Source organism: Myotis myotis, unplaced genomic scaffold, assembly GCF_014108235.1.
Source record: "Myotis myotis isolate mMyoMyo1 unplaced genomic scaffold, mMyoMyo1.p scaffold_m19_p_21, whole genome shotgun sequence".
NCBI classification, from domain to species: domain Eukaryota; kingdom Metazoa; phylum Chordata; class Mammalia; order Chiroptera; family Vespertilionidae; genus Myotis; species Myotis myotis.
The window spans coordinates 6,189,251-6,210,561 of NW_023416326.1; the positions used below are offsets into that span (position 1 = coordinate 6,189,251).

Genomic DNA, 21,311 nt, shown 5'->3' on the forward strand with positions numbered 1-21,311 from the left:
TAGCTTCTTTTTTCTTCCTCTTTCTCTCCACGGTGCTTACGTGTTCAGAAGCAGGTGATTTCAATCCCATCCCTGTTTTTCAGAAATGAATACAGGCCATACATTAATGTAATGCTCCGCCTGCTTCATAGAATACATTAGCAAAGGCTTTAATTACTGGAATGAGACGGTCATTAAAAAAAAGATGATTTAATGAAAGCAATCATATTATTTGCATTCCGGGCCGGCCTGCCTGCAGACACCATGAGACAGGCTGAATGGCTCCGAAGGGCACGGGACTAATTACCGCATTGTCATTCCGCCCCGGACCGGGTTCTAGTGACTTTAGGTTCCCGGGAAGTCTCTGCTCCGGGGATGAGCAACCGGCTCCGGTGAGAAGTGGGATTAGCCATGACAATGGAGGCCCCAAATCCCTTTTCTTTCCCAATTCCCGGGGCTTGTCTTTCCTGGAGGAATCCTCAGATAAGGGGAAATGAATTGGCGTGCTCTTCTGTTGGAGAGGGTTTTGTGAGGGTTCGAATCATTAAAGAGTCCAGAGGTGATGGCCTGGGTATAAAAATGACAGATGATTTTACAGTTGTCATCCCCCCCGCACGTGACAGGACAGCAGGTGGGCACATGAAATTGTGCACAGAGAAGGCATGTGTCCCTCTGCTGGCAAAGCCAGGCCCTAAGTGTGGGCAGGTGCGTCTACACCTGCCCCCCGACTGAGGTGCTCCTGGGCTGTCCCCACAAAAGAGGGGGCAAACACGGTGACATATTTGGCGATTTGGTGACATAGTTGGTGAGTGCTGTTGAGGTCCCACCAAGGGACCGTCTGGAGTGATGGAAGGAGTAGTGGGGACGGAGGAGCCCGCTCCTTGCTCTGTTCCCAGGAGAATGCAGTGCGATGCTTAGAAAAGGAGAAGGGAGGTTACGGAGATGCGATATCTCTGTGCTGGAGTCTGGGAACGGATCGATAGACACAGCTCACCGGGGACTTGGGCTGCCTTCCTGTCGGTGTGGGAGGTCGGCAGCGGTGCTGGGGGATAAAGGCGGGGGGGGGGGGGTCCCTGGCACTGACTACGTCAGAGGTGCAAGGGTGGCTAGAGACCCAGCGACCTGGAGGGTCCCACCTCCAAACAAGTTAATTACGTAGATCCGTTTGCACGTGCCAGGAGATCCCGGGGCCCCGGTGGGGCCTGCCCCGTGCCCAGCGCCGGAGTCTGATGGGCAGCAGGGGAGGCAGGACGATGAGAAATCTGCTTGCGGAACGGGCGTTCCGGGAGAGAAATCCCGAGGAAGACAGTGGGTCAGCCCAGCGTGGGCTGGTGCTTGGAGGGGAGGCCAATTCTGAGTGTTTACTCTGTGCGGCTTCCTATTCTGAGCAGGTTACATGGCTTTGTTTTTGAAATTCTCCCCCCCGCCCTCCCCAGTAGGAAGGATCAAAGCTCCCCTCAGCAGATAACACAGTGTCAGTAGCTGCAGCAGGGACACGTGGTGAGTGGCAGAGCGGGGCCTCCGACCCAGGACCGGTGCTTGGCGGGACTGCCCTGCTCCCAGGCATGGCCCGGTCGGTGGCTGTCTCTTGGGCCTGTGTCCCAGCATCTCCGGGGACTGATTCTGAGCCCCTGGATGGAGCCAGAGGGGTAGGAGCTGCCGAGGACGACTGAGCCTGCTTCCTTAGACATTTCACAGGCTCTGGGCAGAGGTCTGTGCTGCTTCAGGGTCTGAGGACAAACCCCACAGCGGGAGAGAGGACAGTAGAAACCAGTCCTAGGAATTGAGGGCACAGGCCAAAGCCAAGGACAGGAAACTGCCGGATAAAGGCCACCCTGGTTCCCTCATGGGGCTGAATTTAACGCGATGATAGCGCATTGTTCAGAAAAAAGCGGTCGCCAATTCTTTATCCAAATCCTGCTTTGAGCGCCGGCTTGGGGGAGCCAGACCCAAGAGCGTGTGATTTGAAAGCTAGGTGTGTGCTGTCCCCAACCCCCATCGGTGTGACACAGGTATAGATCGCGTGGGTTTCTCCGTGCTGCGTCCCGTGAGACGCCCGTGTCCCCCGAGACGTGAACCACTCACATGTAAGCAAGTCCGATGACTGAGTGAGGTTGGGAGAAGGGCGCCCTGCGGTCCCCTTCGGAGCGCACGCAGTGCGTGGATTCAAGCACAGCTCGCTGACCTTTTGGACGCCGTTGTGCACCTAGAAAATGAGGATGCTGTATTTTTATTTTTATTTTATTTATTTTTTTAAAAAAATATATTTTTAATATATATTATTGATTTTTTTACAGAGAGGAAGGGAGAGAGATAGATAGTTAGAAACATCGATGAGAGAGAAACATCGATCAGCTGCCTCCTGCACACCTCCCACTGGGGATGTGCCCGCAACCCAGGTACATGCCCTTGGCCGGAATCGAACCCGGGACCCTTCAGTCCACAGGCCGACGCTCTATCCACTGAGCCAAACCGGTTTTGACTAAAAAATGTATTTTTATTGATTTCAGAGAGGAAGGGAGAAGGTGAGAGAAACAGAAGCATCCATGATGAGAGAGAATCATTGATCGGCTGCCTCCTGTACGCCCGCTACTGGGGGGTCGAGCCCGCAACCGGGCATTCCTGCAACCGGAATCGAACCCGGGACCCTTCAGTCCGCAGGCCAACGCTCTATCCACTGCGCCAAACCGGCCAGGGCGAGGATGCTCTAGCTCTATGGCTCACGGGAGTAGCAGGCGAGGCTTACATTTCCATAGATCACATTTCTCTTGATCGCAGATGCTGGTGATGAGAGAATAAGATGCGAAGTCTTACTTCCCAGGGACGATCCTTGATGGGAAACCCGGGCTTGCGCTCACGAACGTCCTGTTTCCTGTCAGGGTTTCTATTTGCAATGGCAGCCCATGGGTCTTCATCAGGAGTTTGATAGCTGCCCTGGGAACGCATATGTGGTAGCAAATGGCAGAGGAGTATTCGTCCTTTCCCAGCGGGTGGCAATGTCCCCCTCGCCGTTAGTCACCACGTATAGCATTTGAACTCTTGAAATTGTACTTTAAGGGGAAGGAGATTCCTTAAATCCTGCAGCTTTTCCTTTTCTTGCATTGACACCTATAACATCGTCTGATAATGCGGCTGGATTTAGAATGCATTCGCACCTGATCAGGTTGAGTATTTCTAGGTAATAACGAGGCTTTCCCCTAAGCCAGTGGTCGGCAAATTGTGGCTCGGCAAGCCGCGGCTCGCAAGCCACATGCGGCTCTTTGGCCCCTTGAGTGTGGCTCTTCCACAAAATACCGACTTCTGCGCATGGGCCACGAAGTTTCAATCGCACTGTACGTGCGCGCCCGCACGTGATTTTTTGTGGAAGAGCCACACTCTAGGGGCCAAAGAGCCGCATGTGGCTCGAGAGCCGCGGTTTGCCGACCACGGCCCTAAGCCTACACAGATGCTTCTCTATTGGTCTTTGATCATTTTTAAGATTCCTGTGTTAGTCCTCATTAATATCACTGGTACAGCCCATTCGCCGCACTTACCCAAAGTTAGGGTTTTGCTTGGAATTCATAAACTTTGTCCATGCGCAGCCATATGTTTTCGTGCTGCTCTTATCATTTTTAATTCATTTCTATCAGGAGCTCAAACATTGCTCATTAAGTAAAGTATTTAAAAAGTCATTAATGTATTCTTGAGTGCCTCTCCATCGTGTGAATGGTTTCTAAATGAATTTTTAATTCTTCCCTTTGTTCATAAATTCCTGACACAGTTCTTTCCCTGGCCAGCCAATGGCATTTTTCACAGAAACCAATCCTAAAATTTGGAATCACTGAAGACCCCGAATAGTCCAAGCAATCTTGAGAAAGAAGACCACCACCCAGGCCGAACGAATGTGGTTTTGCTGAATATTCTGGGGCCAGAGACCTGCTTAGGAGGCAAGGCTGCTTTGGAGGGTCTCAGTTCTGGGCATTTCTATTATAAACTAGAGGCTCAATGCACGAAATTTATGCAAGGGGCTCGGCCCTCGCAGCCCCGGCTTCATCCGGGAGGACATCCGGTTAATTAGCATATTACGCTTTTATGACTATAGATTTCCCTGAGACTTTGTTCTCTCTCCCAGCTGGCACCGTGAGAATTAAATAGCTAGTGTTTAAATGCATCTCAGAGGACATACACAGCATGTGGTTGCCAGAGAAAGATATACAGAGGAGCCACAGAGATGGAAAACCGTGCGATGCAGAGATCTCGCTTCTAGGGTTCAGTGTGGCGCTGGTTTAGGCTAGACGTGCAGCGGTCGCCAACCTTTCGGACCTCAGGGACCACCAGTGGTCCATGGACCACCGGTTGGCGACGGCTGGGCTAGGAGGTGGGACAGTGATTTTTCACAACAGCTGCACTTGAAAGAGAAAAGACACTCTCTCTTTATAGAAAAAGGATTATTATAGACGCCTCTAAGGCTGCTGACCAGCATCCATTTTCTTGTTTCTTCTCCCTCCCAGATGTCCATTTCTCTCCCCTCTCCCCTAGCCTATGTGAAGTCTTTCCAACCATTTCCTGCTCCCTTCCCTTTATCCTTCAGACATTCTCCCCAGTGAACATCTCTTGGGACATGGGCTTCCCGATTCTGCGTAGCTCGAACCCACGTGGCCCACGGTGACGGAAGGCCTGTGTGACCTCCGGGCCTTGCCACCTCCCTTCTGGACCTCACGCCTGTCCTCAGACCTGGGCCCGCGGACCAGCACGTCTCTGTCCCGCATGAGTGAGAGAAGATTTTCCCTCTTGGCAAATGTCCTCGCTTGGCATGTGTTTATTTAGCTGACTGTTCCGGGCTGGTTTTGCTCCGACACAAACACCAGCCCAGATCAGAGAGGAAAACATCCAGAATTGGCAGCCTAAAGCATCTCGGCCCCTTTCACGGTTGCAAATAGGAAAATGAATCTCTGGTCCCGCAAATGGCACCTGGTTGTGTAGAGATAATGGCGAATTATCCGCTCTCAGAAAAGCCATCCTTTAAGGAGGGCACGCGTGTTTCATGGCATTTGAGTCAAGATTTGAATGTCAAAGGCAGTCTGTGCGTGGCACTTTGTCATAAAGAATATGACAGGTCCTTACTCTTCACCCCTAGGATACCAGAGAGGGCAAGAAATGGTACGGGTCTCTGGCCAGGTTGCTTTGCTGTATTTCCAGGTCGCTACATGGGGAGAAATTGGTGAAGGGAATGAGTTAGGGGTGCCAATGGAGGGAGAGAGTTTCCATCTATTTTATTTTTTAAAAAATATTTTTATTGATTTCAGAGAGGAAGGGAGTGGGAAAGAGAGATAGAAACATCAATGATGGGAGAGAATCATGGATTGGCTGCCTCCTGCACGCCCCACACTGGGGATCTAGCCCGCAACCTGGGCATGTGTCCTTGACTGGCATCAAACCATGACCTCCGGATCCATAGGTTGACACTCAACCACTGAGCTGCCCAGCCAGGCGAATCCCCATCTATTTTTTTTAAAAAATATATTTTATTGATTTTTTACAGAGAGGAAGGGAGAGAGATAGAGAGTTAGAAACATCGATGAGAGAGAAACATTGATCAGCTGCCTCCTGCACATCTCCTACTGGGGATGTGCTCGCAACCCAGGTACATGCCCTTGACCGGAATCGAACCTGGGACCTTTCAGTCCGCAGGCCGATGCTCTATCCACTGAGCCAAACCGGTTTCGGCTCCCCATCTATTTTAAGTGCATTGCCTGGTTGCATTTCTATGCAAAGAGGACACAAGAGCACCCCCCAGGGGCACCTGCCTCTCGGAGACTAGTGGGCCAGCGCCAGGATTGTCCTGCTGGTAGAATCGAGAAGGTTAGAGTCGCACCGAGGGCGGAATGGGAGCTGGATTTGCTGCTTGACCTGTCTTCTAACCTTCCCTGTCGAGGCCTAGTCCCCGTGTCCCTGGGGCCCAGGTGTCCCAGCCTGGGATAGCCCCTCCTCGGGTGGGGAACATGGGAGGTGGGAAGGGACTATTTGGGTGGAAATCAAGACTTGTGTTGGGATGTGCTGAGTGATCTCAGTGGATTAGCCACCTAAGTGAAGGCGAAGTAGGTGGTTCAGCGGAGTCCGGAACACAGAGCTGTGGACAGGAATTGGCATGATCTGCTTACGGCTGATGTTTTACGCAGGGAAGAGATCGCTTAGGGAGAGAGTGCAAAGGAGAAGAGAAGGGGTCCCAGACTCTCTGGGTGTGTGGTTGGAGCATGTTAGTTAGCTTTACTGAGCATGATTTTGAACTTGACTATAAAATGAGTTTTCTAGCATCTTCCTTGCAGAGTTGTTATAAGACTTAAGTGCCTGGCTGGTGTGGCTCGGTTGATTGCAAGGACAGGAATATTGAGGGTTTGATTCACCGTCTGGGGCATACGTGAGTTGCAGGTTCACTCCCCAGTCGGGGCATGTGCAGGGGTGGGGGGAGAGGGGGAGCATGATCAATGTTTCTCTGAATTAAGTTGGCTGATGTATGTGGAAGCATCTGGCACAATGCCTGGTAGATGCTACCGAAATTAGAATTTCTTCACTCTGAATATCCTCGGCCCATTCTGTCATGTGAACCGTTAAAACTGGATCTAGGACTTGACACTCCTTTTTCTGATGAATAAACTTCCAAAAAATTACCCTTGGGCGCTGGGGGATGGGTAATGATGAAGCTATATTAGCGTCTCTGCCACAAGGGCCCCAATTTCTCTGGGCAGGAAGGGGTTGGGTGAGGGGAGGGGTGCAGGTATGCGAGAGGACGGAAAGTGAGAAAAAAGCATTTCGACAGCCTATGCTGGGGTAAAGGTGGGAACACTCAAGATTTCAAACTGCCCTGGCTGGTTCAGGTCAGTGGATAGAGTGTCAGCCTATGGACTGAAGGGTCCCAGGTTCGATTCCCGTCAAGGTCACATGCCTGAGTTGCGGGTTCGATCCCCAGTAGGGAGCGTGCAGGCGGCAGCCAATCAATGAATCTCTCTCATCATTGATGTTTCCATCTCTCTCTCCCTCTCCCTTCTTCTCTAAAATCAATAAAAATATATATTAAAAAAAAAAAGATTTCAAACCTCAGTGCTTCGGAGAAGGTGGCGCCGGCCAGAAATGGAGACATTGGTGCGGAGTTTGTTTGGGGCGGCGTGGAAGAAAGTGCTGACGGTTGGTCTTCGCCAGGCCGAGTGTGCTAGGGCACCGGGAGGAGATGCCGGCCGGCCAGCCGGCTAAGATTTACGGAGCTTTGCAGCTCAGGAGAGGGCTGGACCGAGAGCGAGAGATTTAGGGAGCCCCGCGCGGAGATGAGGAGGCCTTGCCGGCGCTGAGGTCATTGGCAAGGCGGATGGCCCAGCCTCCTCCCAGCTCTTCCACTCCGTTTAATATTTCATGCGGTTGCTTGCCCGCTTTCTCCCAGGTGACTTGGTAAGTCGCCTCTTAGCTTCCGTTCCTCGGCTCCAAAATGGGCCTGGTAGTACCTACCGCACAGGTGGTGTGGAGGACCAATGGTGAAGTTCCCAACCTGGGCGCATGCCCCACAGGGGGGCGATTTGATGCTTAAGGGGGGCGATTCGAGAAGGAGTTGTTAACAGTGAACTTTCTGCATTTCTTCTGGTTCTGGGGGCCTCACCTACAGCATATAAATATTGTGACATATTGATGCATTTCAGTTCTCTATCATGTTTTGAAACTTTATGTGCTATTTTTTTCCTATCACTTCAGATTATTATTATTATTTTTTTTAACAATTTCTTAGTGGTTTCTTCCTCAGGACTTCAACGGTCCTTTCGTTCTTTTATTTTCCTCTGTCATGGATGCCATGCTCGTTGGAAGCTTGTTTAGACCAAGTGAATGGCCTTTGAGGCTTCCTCTATGTGAATAGGAGCTCACGTTTTGAAGAATAAGGATTAGATGTCACAGGGGGAGGGGCATCAGGACGTTAGAGATGCTGAGGCAGGGGGTGGCCAACACAAGGTGGGGAACCAGAGAGGAAGGGAGAGGGAGAGAGAGATAGAAACATCAATGATGAGAGAGAATCATTCACTGGCTGCCTCCTGCACATCCCACACTGGGGACCGAGCCCACAACCCGGGCATGTGCCCTGACCGGGAATCGAACCGTGACCTCCTGGTTCATAGGTCGATGCTCAACCACTGAGCCACGCTGGCTGGGATCAAATGTTACTTCTTAAACAGTTTCTTGGGAAGCTTTGAAAGAGGCCAAACTACACTCCTACGGGAGGACCAGGGGGTGCCCCGGGGTTCTCAGGCACCTGCCCGGCCACGCAGAGGGAACCTGCTCTGGGTCCCTTTTTACAGGGTGGGGACGGGCGCCGTTGGCTGATCTGTTGCCCTTGGAAGCTACAGTGTGATGGCCACCTACCCCCGCTGTGCAGAGGTCACCCCCCCTGGCTCGGGGACTCACATGGAGCTCCCGGAACAGCTGTCTGAGCCCTGGCCTGGCCAGCAGGGAGTCCCCCACAGAGCTGTTCCAATTCAATTTCTTGGCAGCCAACACGAGAACAGCTGCTGCAGAATGAAGTTCAGGAAATTATACAGCAGTACCTGCCTTTCCCAAGACGGACAGCCTGCCTGGGCTCCACCCAGCCTTGCGAGAGGAAACCTGGTGGAGAGTGAACCGCCTGGGGCTGGGGCCGCCTGATCTGTGTTTGGGCCTGGACCCCGTCACATATGGGTTTTGGGGCCTCGAGCGCGCCGCCTACCCTCTGAGCATCTCAGAGTTCTCATAAATGGAATCTTCATCGTAATGGGGAGTTCTGATCGCATAGGTGCCCTGTGCAGATCAATGGGGGATGGGACGCAGGCACTCAGCAGGTGTCTGGGACAAAATAAGAGCTCCGTGCCCGGCCGGTGTGGCCCAGTGGTTGAGCATCAACCTATGAACCAGGAGGTCATGGTTCAGATTCTTGGTCAGGGTACATGCCTGGGTGGTGGGCTCGATCCTGTGTGGGGCGTGCAGGAGGCAGCCAGTCAATGATTCTCATTATTGATGTCTCTCTCTCTCTCTCTCTTTCTCTCTCTCTCTCTCCTTCTCTCCCTCTCCCCCTCTCTCCTATCCTTCCTCTCTGAAATCAATAAAAATATTAAAAACAACAACAAAATAAAAGCTCAGTGAAGAATAGCTGTTTTTGAGGGTCTCCCGTATCCTGGGCACTTTGACCTCTGTGACCTCCCATCAACTCTGTGAGTGGGGGGTTATTGCACCCCATTTACAGATGTGGAAGCCCAAGGCCAGAGAAGCGAGGGGCTTGCTGGTCGCTGGAGGTTCACCAGTAGTGGGACTGCCCTTGACCTATCTCATCCTGACCTGACTGGTCCTTGAGGTGTCATGACCCCGGATGGCATCTTAGCAAACACCCTGCTGAAAACAGTGGTCCCTCATCTTTGCGTAACCCCTTTAGCTTTCCAAAGGGCCTCTGCATCTCTTATCATTGACCCCCTGTGCTCCCAAGAGAATCCTTTTTAGTTCAACCTGCAAAAATCACTTCTGCCAGGACTTTTTCTGCCTGAAAGACTAACGCAGGAGGGCGACGGACGGCTTTCTTCTGGTTTTATGGGGGGGCTCCGTGCAGCACCCCTATCCCAGCGCAGCCCACTTCCGGCTCCTTCTTGCTTTATGCCACGAACTAGGGGAGTGTTTCCCATTTTCCTCGCTACTTTAACAGCCGGAGACCCATCTTGGGGTGCAGCACAAGTCACATTGGTAGGATGCTTGGACCCCTCGCTCCGTCCTATGTCCCTTGGACCGTGTGTGCGTGTGCGTGTGCGTGTGTGTGTGTGTGTGTGTGTGTGTGTGTGTGTGTGTCTGGTTGTGTATTCTTTCTGCTTTTTCTCCAGTTGCCTTGTCTAATGAATGGAGCCCAGTGAGTACTAACTGGGAAAGCTCATGGAAATCCGTGAGGTCAAGTTCACGGCTCCCTCCCAGAACCCCAAGTGTGGATCCTCCTGGGGTCCCCTCTCCATCTCCTTCAGTTAGGCTCTGGGGTGCTCCTGTTTCTACAGGTTGTGTTAAATAGACACTTTATATCCCTTCTCTTGGAGAGAGGCTATTTTTCAAACACTGAGCACAACTAATTAATTCAAGAAACCCTTTGCAAAAAAACAGCATTGTACGAAAACGGTACAATTCAAAATCTATTTTGGAAGCTTTCAGGAAAAGAAAGGCATTTGTGGGGGGAAGCGGCATTCTTTCCGCGGTGAATGCCTGTGCACCCCCGGGGCGGGTGGGGTGGGCGGCTGCCTGAGTGTGAGAAGGCCTCCCACAGGCAGCCGCTGTCAAAATGCCCGGGGCTCAAGCAGCTCTGGCCACAAAGGCGAGAGCGAGAGGTCTGCTCTGCTGGTTCTGGGATTTGTAGGAAGCTCAGGCAAGCAAGCAGTTGAATTAGTATCTCAGGCCTCCCCTTGCAGAATTACCGCCTGACCCTCGGTGCCCGTGGCCCCAGCAGGCATTTCAATGACAAACCCACACCAGTGTGGGCCGAACAGGGCATGGCTGGTGTGGGGCAGGCCCCCAAGCAGCTCTGGAGGAAATGTCTTGAAATCTAAAGCCCTCTGAAGCACCAGACCCCTGGTGGAGGGGCCATGAAGAGGAGGAACACTGATAACAACCATAGCTCTCATTTTCCAGAACTTTCTGAGCCACAGACTTCACAGGCATTCTCTCCTTCACTTCACGGCAACCCAGCGAGGCGAGGACCATCACTGTGTCCATTTTCCAGCGGAGGAAACTGCGTCTCCCAGTGGGTAGGCAGACAGCTGGTGAATGGCAGAGCCAGAGTCTACGCCCAACATTGATCGACTCTACGCCCCATGGTTTACCCATGACTGCGTGCTGCCTTTCCGTCCCCCTCCCCCGCCATAAGCCCCCCACTAAGGGAGTCCACCGTCCACAGCAGAGACGACTCGTGCCTGTGTTTGTACTTTATATAAATGGAATCACGCAGTGTGTGTTTTTTGGTGCCTGGCTCATTCATTCAGCAGTACGTGGGTGAGACTCACCCAGTTTGTCAGCATGGCTGTTGATCATTTGTAAGCTCTTTGCTGCATAGAATTCCATTGTGTGACTGTGGCTCGATTTATTTATCCATTTTACCATTCATGGGTGTTGAATTGTTTCTGGTTCTTGGCTATTACCAAAATATATATATATATATATATATCTGTTGTGAATATATAAACTTTTTAAGGTTGTAGATAAAATACTCTATGGGGACAATCATATCATCTGTGAAGAATGAGAGTTTTGAGGTTTTTCTTTTTCTTTTTTCTTCCCGATTTTAAAAGCCTTCACTGTTTCACTCTAAAAAAATAATGTTTGTGTAGGTTTTTGGTAGACTTCCCTTATCAGATTAAGAAAATCCCTTTCTATTCTGAGCGGGTTCAATTTTAAAAAAAATTATAAATAGGTATTTTGAATTTCATCAAATGTGTTTTGTTCATCCAGTGACATTACCATATTGCTTTGTTCTTTTAATATGCTAATGTAGTGAATGATAATTACAGATTTTCTGAAGTTAAGCCCTATATTCCTGGAATAAACCCAGTTTAGTCATGATGTGTTATCTTTTTTTATAAAGTGCAGGATTCATTTAACTAATATTTGTGTAGGATTACTGCCTTTATGTTCATGCATGAGGCTTTCCTATGATTTTTCTTTATTACATTTTTCCAGTTTTAGTATCAAAGGTATCGTGGACAGAATCAGTTGGGAAGTAGTCTCTTTTCTCTCTCAGATGATTTGCATCAGATTAGGATTTGTCCTGGGAACATTCAGTAGACTTTACCTGTAAAAGCATCTGGCCTGGTGATTCTTTGTAGGAAAATTAAACAGTTGATTCATTTGTTTTAAGGGTTATGAGCTATTTGGACTTCTTATTCCTTTTGAGTTGGTTATTTTTAAAGGAATGTGTTCATTTCTTCTAAGTTAATGCATCCTTACGCATTCTTTGGCTTACAGGTTTTTTTATAGTACCCTCTTATCTTTTTAGTTTCTACCGGATCTCTCATTATAGCCCCTTCTTTTCAATATTATTTGTGTGTCTCTCTTCCTTGTACTCTGTTAGAAGCTTGCCAATTTCATTCCTGTTTTCTAACAAGCAACTTTTAGTTTAGTTCATTATATTCATTACATCTTTCTTCTCTAGTTCATTAGTGTCTGCTCTTGTAGTTATCTTTCTTTAAACTTATTCTGTTGTTCTTTTTCTAATTTCTTAAGTTGAGTGACTAGCTTATTAATTTCCACCTTTTCTTCTCATATGAATAAGCATTTACATCTACATTCTCTCACATTATCTTCTTCACTGCATTGCCATAAGCCTTGGTGTATTATATTTTCATTATTGTCTAGTTCCAAATATATTGAAATTTTTCTTATTATTTGAACCCAGAAAGATGTTAGAAGCATATCCTACACGAATATAATGCGTTCTCTTATAGTTAAGTGACTTTGGGGAAGTTACCTTAAAAAGTGAGATTTTAAAGTTCTAAGCATGTATTTTAGAGTTCTAATTGGACTGTGGTTAAAAAAACAACTTGTTTCATATGATAATGGATATTTGAAAATTTTTACCCTTCTTTTATGGCCTATTTCTTGGTCAATTTTTGTAAATATTCCATTCTACATCACATCTATACATGACCAATAAACCAAATTTGCTCATTGAATTTTTATAATTTTACAAATTTTTTGTCCCATCCATGATACCCCAAACATCTCTCACTCTGATGATGAGTTTGATTTCTCTGTGTGCTCTATCAATTTTACTTTATATATGTATGACTTTGTAAGAATTATTTTATCTTCCAGACGAATCAAACATTTTATCAGATAGAGACCGTACCTATGTAATGCTTTTATGTCTTCAGGCCTTCTTTTTCTGAGAGCAGGGAGTTTATTTCTTGGAGCAAAGAGCTAACAACACTGGGCTGGTATGGACGTGGGGTCGTCCTGCTTAAAGGCTTTGACTTTGACTATATATTGACCACCATGTTAAGGATGGGCACGAAGATCTCTCAGGCAATGACCTTGGCCTCAAGTAGCACACAGTCCAGCTTGGAAGCTAAGATACGGATTGCAAAATGGATACGCCACACATAACAGCAACCAAGAACGGGTTGCCAATATGGGACAGCCAGGGTGGCCCTACATTGCACAGGGAAGACGGAATGTGAACTCAGCTCAGAAAAATCAGACTCGGATATGACGGGCGGCATGGAGATAGGGAGAATGGAATTGCCAGGAACAGAAGGTCCGCATCATAATAAAACCCGCACTTGAATGATGGGTGTGTAATTAGGTTCTGGGCTCTACGCCAAACACCTTAGGTTATGTTATGTAATCACCCTTCACAGCATCCCTTTGAGATAGGAATTATATTTCCATTTTACAGACGAGGCAACTGAGGCTGACCGGTTGCCTCACCTGTAAGACGAGGAAGGTAACTTCCCCAAAGTCACATAACCATATCAAGGGGAGGAGTTAGATCATCCGCGGTCTGCCTGAAACATCGTAGGCTCTCTCCTAGAATGCCAGGGAGGCCCAGGGCATTCAGCCAGAGCAGAGGACTAACTTGGGTGAAGAGAAGGGAGTAAGATTGGAAACAGGCGAGATGCATGAGCCCTTCCATTTTTGAGCAAAATATTGAGAGCCCGAGTAAGCCTCTTTGGGGACAGCGGTTGGAGGGGACCTAGGACCAGGGAAGAAAACGAACTAGGGGAGAAGGCCCAGTTCCCATTATATGAGAATGTGGCTCTCATACTGACTGTGGAACAATATTCCTCGCCAGTTACCTTTCATGTCATTTCAAAAATTCTAACATAGCCCTAGCTGGTTTGGCTCAGTGGATAGAGCATCCGCCTGCAGACTGAAGGGTCCCAGGTTCGATTCCAATCAAGGGCACATGCTTGGGTTGCCAGCTCCATCCCCAGTAGGGGGCCTGCAGGAGGCAGCCGATGGATGATTCTCTCTCATCACTGATGTTTCTATCTCTCTCTCCCTCTCCCTTCCTCTCTGAAATCAGTAAAAATATATTTTTAAAAAATACTAATATGACAGAAATTTTCCATTGGGGCTTACTCTATTTCTCTCTCTTTTAAAGATACATGTTACAAGAGGACTCTAAAAGAACATTTTAGAATTTTTTGATAGGGACTTTGAGATGTGATGGGTTAAGTTCTGCTTGGCCTCTGACTCCTTACTTAAAACGTCACAGTCCCAAATCCTGCATGCTTCGTCATTCATTCAGAGCTTGGTTAATTAGACCCCACGTGGGAGATAGAATGACACCACATACCTCCAGCAAAAGAAACAACGGAGAAAGAGAGGGAAATAGAAGAACTCCAATAGATCCCCCCCCCCCCCCCCCCCCAAAGACCGGATAGAACTGACCAAAAGGGGGGAAAAAATCAGAACAGAAGATTGCAGGGAGCTCTCGGATCACGGGGCTGTGAAAGATCCACCAGGCAGGAGTGCTAAAGGAATTGCCAACGTTTTTCTGTCCAAGGCAGACCAAAGCAGCTCATAATCCGGGAGGAGCTATAGATAGCTGTTTCCAAAAACATTTCACAGAACACCAACTCCATGGAAGGATTAGAGAAGAAAAAAAGAAAAAGGTTCCAGGAATTGTAAAAAACACACTAGCTTAAATGAGTCTCTTTACTGCAGGCCTTTTCAGAGCCTTTAACACGTTCATGTGCATTATAAACTATAAGGGGGTGCAGTACGCAGGGCTCCCAACTCTGCTACGCCCATCTGAATCCTCCCTCGGGGACTTTTTTTTTTTTTTTAAATATATTCTATTGATTTTTTACAGAGAGGAAGGGAGAGGGATAGAGAGTTAGAAACATCCATGAGAGAGAAACATCGATCAGCTGTCTCCTGCACACCTCCCACTGGGGATGTGCCCGCAACCAAGGTACATGCCCTTGACTGGAATTGAACCCGGGACACTTCAGTCCGCAGGCCGATGCTCTATCCACTGAGCCAAACCGGTTAGGGCTTGGGGATTTCTTATGACTGCTATTTCCCACGTCACCCGTGCCCAACCTGACACAGAAGTGTTTCTCCTATGGTATATAGATTTTTCTCCCTCTGTTTCCTCCAAGACGGGCCTGATGCATAGGCTTCTAAGATGACCTCAGAGCTCAAGGAATACATTCCATCCAGACAGACAACTTACAAAGGCCAAGCCACGTCCGTAACATCCCCCCAACTTCTATTCCCAAGCTTCTCGGCTTATCCAAGCGAATCAATCGACTAGTTCACGAGAGGAAATCGCAGCTATTTTATATATTTTTCTTAAAATCCATGCTCACACGTATAGTCGGGTTATAAAAGGAATCCCATCGCATCGCCATATCTCCTTGGGGTTCTCAGTAGCCGCCTCGGAGCGGGGCCTCCCCGTCGTCCACGCGATCGTAGCAGCCGCTGCCAGGCGCTTTCCCGCCGTCCCGCCTGCAGGCCCTGGAGGCCTTTGGGAAGCCCTCGGAGGCGGAGGCGGCGGCGGAGGCGGCCTCCTTCTCCTGCGAGAGCTGCTCCATCCTCTGCTCCTTCTTGCGGATGGCTTCCTTGATGCCCTCGATGTGACACTTCTCCTCCTTCTCGGCCTTCAGCTTCAGGATGTGGTGGTTCTTCTCCCGCAGGAGGTTGAGCTCGCGGACGTGCTGCGCCTTCTCGCTGAGGCTGCGCTGCGCGCTGCTGCGGGCCTGTTGCACCTTCTGCTCCGCCAGCCGCCCCAGCAGCCGCTTGCGCACCCGCCGCTGCTCCTCCAGCTCCTCGGCGCGCAGCCGCACCTGCTGGTACTGCTCCTCCTCCCGGCGGGCCCGGTCCCGCAGCTCCCGGGGCCGCTCCTTCCCCAGGCCCTTGTGCAGCTCCTGCGCCCGCTGCGAGCTCTGCTCCAGCGACAGCCGGCGGAGCAGCTCCTCGGCCTTGACCTGACAGTCCATGAGCACCTTGCGGGCCTGGAAATTGACCAGGGAGCTGAGGTTGGCCTCGCGCACCTTCTTCTGGTCCTCGGTGGCGGGCGGCTGCTTCTGGGGACCGGTGGGCTCCAGGCTGGTCGGCTTCCGCTGCTCTGGCAGCGTCTTCTCTAGCTCCTGCTCCAGCTCCTGCTCCTGCTCCCTCAGGCGCGGCACCGGGCCCGGCCTCCTGGGCTTGGCGGCCTCCAGGCGGGCCCGATCCGGCCGGTCCTGGCGCCGGATGTCCTGATCCTCGGATGGCGCCGGCCACAGGCTGTCCTGCTGGGCCGCGTGCCTGGCTTGGTGGTCGCGCGGCCGCTGGACACGCGGCTCCCGGCTCGGGCGCGCCTTGCGCTGCTCCTTCTCCCGCTGCCACTGGGCGCGGTTCTGCTGCAGCAGCAGCTTGCGCTCCCGCTCCAGGGTCACCTGGACCTTGTGGTCCGAGCGCTTGAGATCCTCCCAGGCCGCCGCCGCCTGCTGCTGCAGCTCCCGCATCCTCTGCGCCTTCTTGAGCCGGGTCAGCACCAGGGCCACGATCTTCTGGTCCCGGGAGGACACCACGGCCTCTTCCAGCTTGTTCTTGAGGAGCTGCGTGTGCTGGCTCTTCGTCTCCTGGCCCGAGAGCGCGGGCTGGAGGAAGGCCTGGCTGGCAAACGACGCCAGCCGGTCCCCGCTGTCCCTCTTGGGGGCGCACGCGCAGGCGGACAGCGTCCTGAACTCCTGGGAGGGCGCCGAGGACTTCTCGGAGGGAAGCGAGGACAGGGACCAGCGGTCCAGCCCCCCGCAGACCGGCACCGCCCACGGGTCCCCACTCTGCCCCTCTTCGGCCCCGAACATCCCACTTAGGGGCGTGTACGCGCCCTCGGGGTACGGAGGGGGCGAGTCTCCCTGGGCCGGGGGGCAGTGCTGGCAGCGCAGGGGCTGCTGCGGTGACAGCTGGAGCTGGAGCGGCCAGGCCGGGCTGTGCTGGCTGCCCCGCGGTCGGGGCGGGATCCGGGGCTCCCCCCAGGCATCTCTCGGGCGCCAGCCGCGGGGCCGGTGCTTCCTGGCGCCGTCGGGGCGCCTCTGGGCCACGTCGCTCAGGCTGCGGCTTTCCCGCGGGGAGTCGGGGGACTGGTGGCGGGGAGGCCAGGGAGCCGGGGCCTCGCTCCCCTCCCCGGGAGTCCCGGCCCAGCAGCCCCGAGCCGGCCGGGCCTTGGCCTGGGGCCGGGACCTGCGCAGCCGTGCCGAGGACGCGCGCTCCCCGAGGTCCCGGTGAGGCCGCGCGGGGAAGGGGCCGAAGTCCTCCATGCTCCTCGCGGGGCGCCCTCCCGGCGTCTGAACCTGGACCCCGGAGCCTCCAGGGGGCGCTGCGGGGCCCGCGCTGCCCTGCGATCTCCTGGGGCGGGGCGCTTGTGACGCTCTGGCCACTTCACAATGGCCCTGGCGCCGCGCGTTCCCGCAGCCTTAGACCAGGCCCCCCCCCCCCGCCCCCCTAGAACCCTACACCTGGTGGTGGGGGTGTCAGAGAGTGGGGAGGAGGCTCAGGGGACAGGGGGCTATAGGAAATCAGGGTGACCCTTAAAGCTGAGGGTTCCTAGTGAACCAAGCACCGTTATTTTAGGCAGAATTTTTTAAAAAATATATATATATTTTATTGATTTCAGAGAGGGAGAGAGAGAGAGAAACATCAATGATGAGAGAGAATCATAGATGGGCTGCCTCCTGCCCGCCCCACACTGGGGATGGAGCCTGCCACCTGGGCATGTGCCCTGATGGAGAATCCAACCCTGACCTCCTGGTTCATAGGGTCACCGCTCAACCCCTGAGCCACACCGGCAGGAATTTGACCTCCCAGCTGCACAGCTTACAATAGCAGGCTTCCGAGAGAATCCGGTGAAGCCATGCCTTCAGGATGGAAGTGGGGGGAAGGGCCTAGGCCGGGGTAGGGGGGGAGGGGGGGCCGAGGAGTCCTGAGTTGTCCTTAAGGGACCTTAAGGTCACCTCCTTACCTCTGTGCCTCTCTATGGTCCATGCAGATGAAGGGCTATAGGAGGCCTTAATGTGGTGCACCACACTTTCGCCGTTTTAAGTCCAAAGTACGTTTTGTTTACACGTTTAAACTTTCGGACAGGACAGAGACTACCCGTCCATTTGCTAGGGGCAGAAATAGAACATTGGGGTCCAGCTGTCATGGTATGAAATAGTCATCACGCTCTGTTCCCTGAGGGTTGTGTCTCTTGTGAAACTGTTTGCACATCCATGGCTGGAGGATAGGGTAAATGATTAATATTCAGAAGTCAGCTTTGCAGTACAATTTCTCAGGAATTCAGTTCTTTCATGCCCCACCTTCACTTTTTCCTTGGCTACCCTGGGAAGCGGATGCCCCAAGGAACTGTATCTGAGAAGACACAGCAGGCCTCTCTCTACAAGTGCCTTTGAGATAGGGATTCTTCAAAAATAGCAGACCCTGCCCTAGCCGGTGTGGCTCAATGGATAGAGAGTCGGCCTGCGGACTAAAAGGTCCCTGGTTCGATTCCAGTCAAGGGCATGTACCCTGGTTGCGGGCACATCCCCAGTGGGAGGTGTGCGGGAGGCAGCTGATCGATGTTTCTCTCCCATCGATGTTTCTGGCTCTCTATCCCTCTCCCTTCCTCTCTGTAAAAAATCAATAAAATATATTTAAAAAAATAGCAGACCCACAAAAGAGTAAAAAAAATATACATATATTCCGTACACACCCAGGGCAGTCAGTGAAAAGCTTATGTGAATCCAGCACTAAGGATGAAAATTGTGGATTATACGCTTCTTTTTTAGAAAAGCACAAAATAGTGGGATAAGAGCCTGGGAAACAGGAAAGTTACGTTTCCATGGAAACAATCATTTACCCACAATGCCCAGTATTCCATGTGTATGAGAACTCGTGTGTGTGTGTAAAAATGACGGCCGACACATATTGAACACTGCTCTACGTGCTGGATATGGAAACTCCAACACAACCATGAGAAGGAGGGACTGTCCTTTCCTGAGTGTCAGAGGGAGAATCTCAAGATCAGGTGGGCAGTGGAGCCGGGATCAAATCCTGCCTCCCCCCTAACCTATCCATTGTGTGGACTTTTGAGCTATAGTGGCATAATTAGAGCCAGACCAAATCATGTGTGGCTGGGGGAGCAGGAGAGGATTTTAAATATTTCTAGTTTGTTCCATCTTAAGATGCTGGTGTTTCTCACGTATGTCACCTTAATGCCATTGACAGCTGGAGATGGTAATTAACTCATTCTTTTACAAATATATTTTTACTAGAGGCCCAGTGCATGAAATTTGTGCACCGGTAGGATTCCTAACAGCTGCCTGCTGCTGGTCAGGGCCTCCGTCCCTTCCCCCAGTTGGCCCCGACCCCTGGTTGAACTCCCCAAGGAACTCCTGATCGAGGGGACAATTTGCATACTACGCATTTATTATATAGAATTGATTTTTAGAGAGAGAGGAAGGGAGAGAGGGAGAGAGAGAGAAACATTGTTGTGAGAGTGAAACATCGACAGCTACTTTCTGTGAGCCTCTACCAGGGATCAGGCCTGCAACCCAGGCATGTGCCCTAACCGGGAATCGAACCGGCAACCTTTTGGTGCATTGAAAGATGCCCAACCAACCCAGTCACATGAGCCAGGGCATAAGCAATTCTTATGAAGAAAAGAAGGACTCAAAATAAGTACTTTCGAAGCTTTTACTTCCACCGTGAGATAACAGAATGCAATTACAGGATCATTCAACGGTGACACAGAGGCAGCGGGCTGCACGATGCCATGATTGATTTTTGAAATTTAATCACAAATAGTTTGCAATGTTAAACTTGGGACTAGGTTTTCCCGACGGGGACTTGGGAAAACGGGTGCACTGAATAATTTCTCTCATTTGGGGTTACTTCTTCACCCTCCATGTGGCGTAGATAGTATATTAGATATATATATATATATATATTTTTTAAATGAGCTTTGCTGAGACTTAAAAAAAAAAAAGGTGGGTTGTTTAAAGTTCCATGTTTTTGTTTTATTTTTTCTGTTTTGCTAAAACGGAGTCTGGAGTCTTTCACTCCGAAGGAAATGCGTTTTCCAGAAAGGTCTGGACGAGGGGAGAGAGCTCCGGGACAGAGCGTGACGGATGGCCCCGTCCTGCCGTGACCGCTGCCGCTGCCTGTGCTGCGAGGTGCTGAGCGGGTGCGCTCTGGGCTGATGGGATCAGCAGGGGGAGCACCTCTGCCCATGAAATCCCAGCCTCCCCAGGACGCAGGTTCATCACCCTCCAGAGAGGTTCTCAGCGTGCATCTCACCGGCTTCTTTCCGCTCAGAGTCACCCAAACACGGGGCTGCAGTAGGGTCTCAGCAGCCGGGGATGGCTGTGTCTGTGCACCCCACAGAACGGTACCCTTTCTTCGAGCCTCAGGTTAAGGGGAAGGCTTCTCTGAGCTCCCTGACCAGATGAAGTCCCCATGGTCCATGCACAGCCCCCTCAGAGCACAGCCTCTTTCCTCGGTGGTGTGTCCACTGCAGGGTACAGTGTGTGTGTGTGTGTGTGTGTGTGTGTGTGTGTGTGTAACTAGGTGAATATTTGAAACATTATATGGGCGCATGTGTACCAGGTGGTGAAGTAAAATATATTTCTTACCGCAGGTTGCGTAAGAAAGTTATTTCTCTAGAAGTCTTCCTTTAGAGTTGAGAAGGCCAAGGGGACACCCCAGAAGCCAGATCTATAGACTTCACCCTTGTCTTGATTTCTTGTCCTATTTGGCACTGGGGTCCACCTCCTGTCTGAGTTTCTTTTCCCTTCCCTCCCCTCCCCTCCCCTCCCTGGAGAAAGAAACTCATGCCAAGCTGACAGTGGATTTTCATTTATTTTTATCTTTTTGGTTAATCCTCACCCGAGGATATTTTTCCATTGATTTTTAGAGAGAATGGAAGGGAGAGGGAAAGACAGAGAGAAACATCGATGCGAGAGAGACACACTGATTGGTTGCCTCCTGCACACACCCTGACCAGGGCCGGGGAACCTGCAACCAAGGTACATGCCCTTGACCGGAATCGAACCCGGGACCCTTGAGTTTGAGGGCCCACACTTTATCCACTCCACTGAGCCAAAGCGTCTAGGGCTGACAGTGATTTTAAAAGTAAGAAACCAAGAAAAAAGGCAAGGTGTTAGAAGATGAGACAAAGAAAGGTCAAAATATATTCAGAATAACTTGTTTTGTGGGCCTTGCAGTGGAAGGTATCATAGTAATCGCTGGGGGGTGGCGGGAAGGGTTAGGGTGGCGTCCAACTGCTTTAGATTAAGGGTGAGGCCTTCATTGGCAGGGGAGGGGAGGAGGGGGTGTTGAGTACATGGATCGACTCC

The 21,311-nt window shown here is 51.0% G+C and overlaps 1 protein-coding gene across 1 annotated transcript; it reads right to left on the bottom strand.

Moving 5' to 3' along the window:
- Positions 1–15,362: 15,362 nt before the first annotated feature.
- Positions 15,363–17,237, bottom strand: CCDC185 (coiled-coil domain containing 185). Its single transcript, XM_036354714.1, has one exon. The coding sequence runs from the start codon at positions 17,235–17,237 to the stop codon at positions 15,363–15,365; it is 1,875 nt and encodes a 624-aa protein (XP_036210607.1).
- Between the last annotated feature and the right edge of the window lie 4,074 nt (positions 17,238–21,311).

What these genes read in the sequence shown, in the direction of transcription:
- CCDC185 (XM_036354714.1), bottom strand. Translation starts at nt 17,237, where the DNA reads ATGGAGGACTTCGGCCCCTTCCCCGCGCGGCCTCACCGGGACCTCGGG.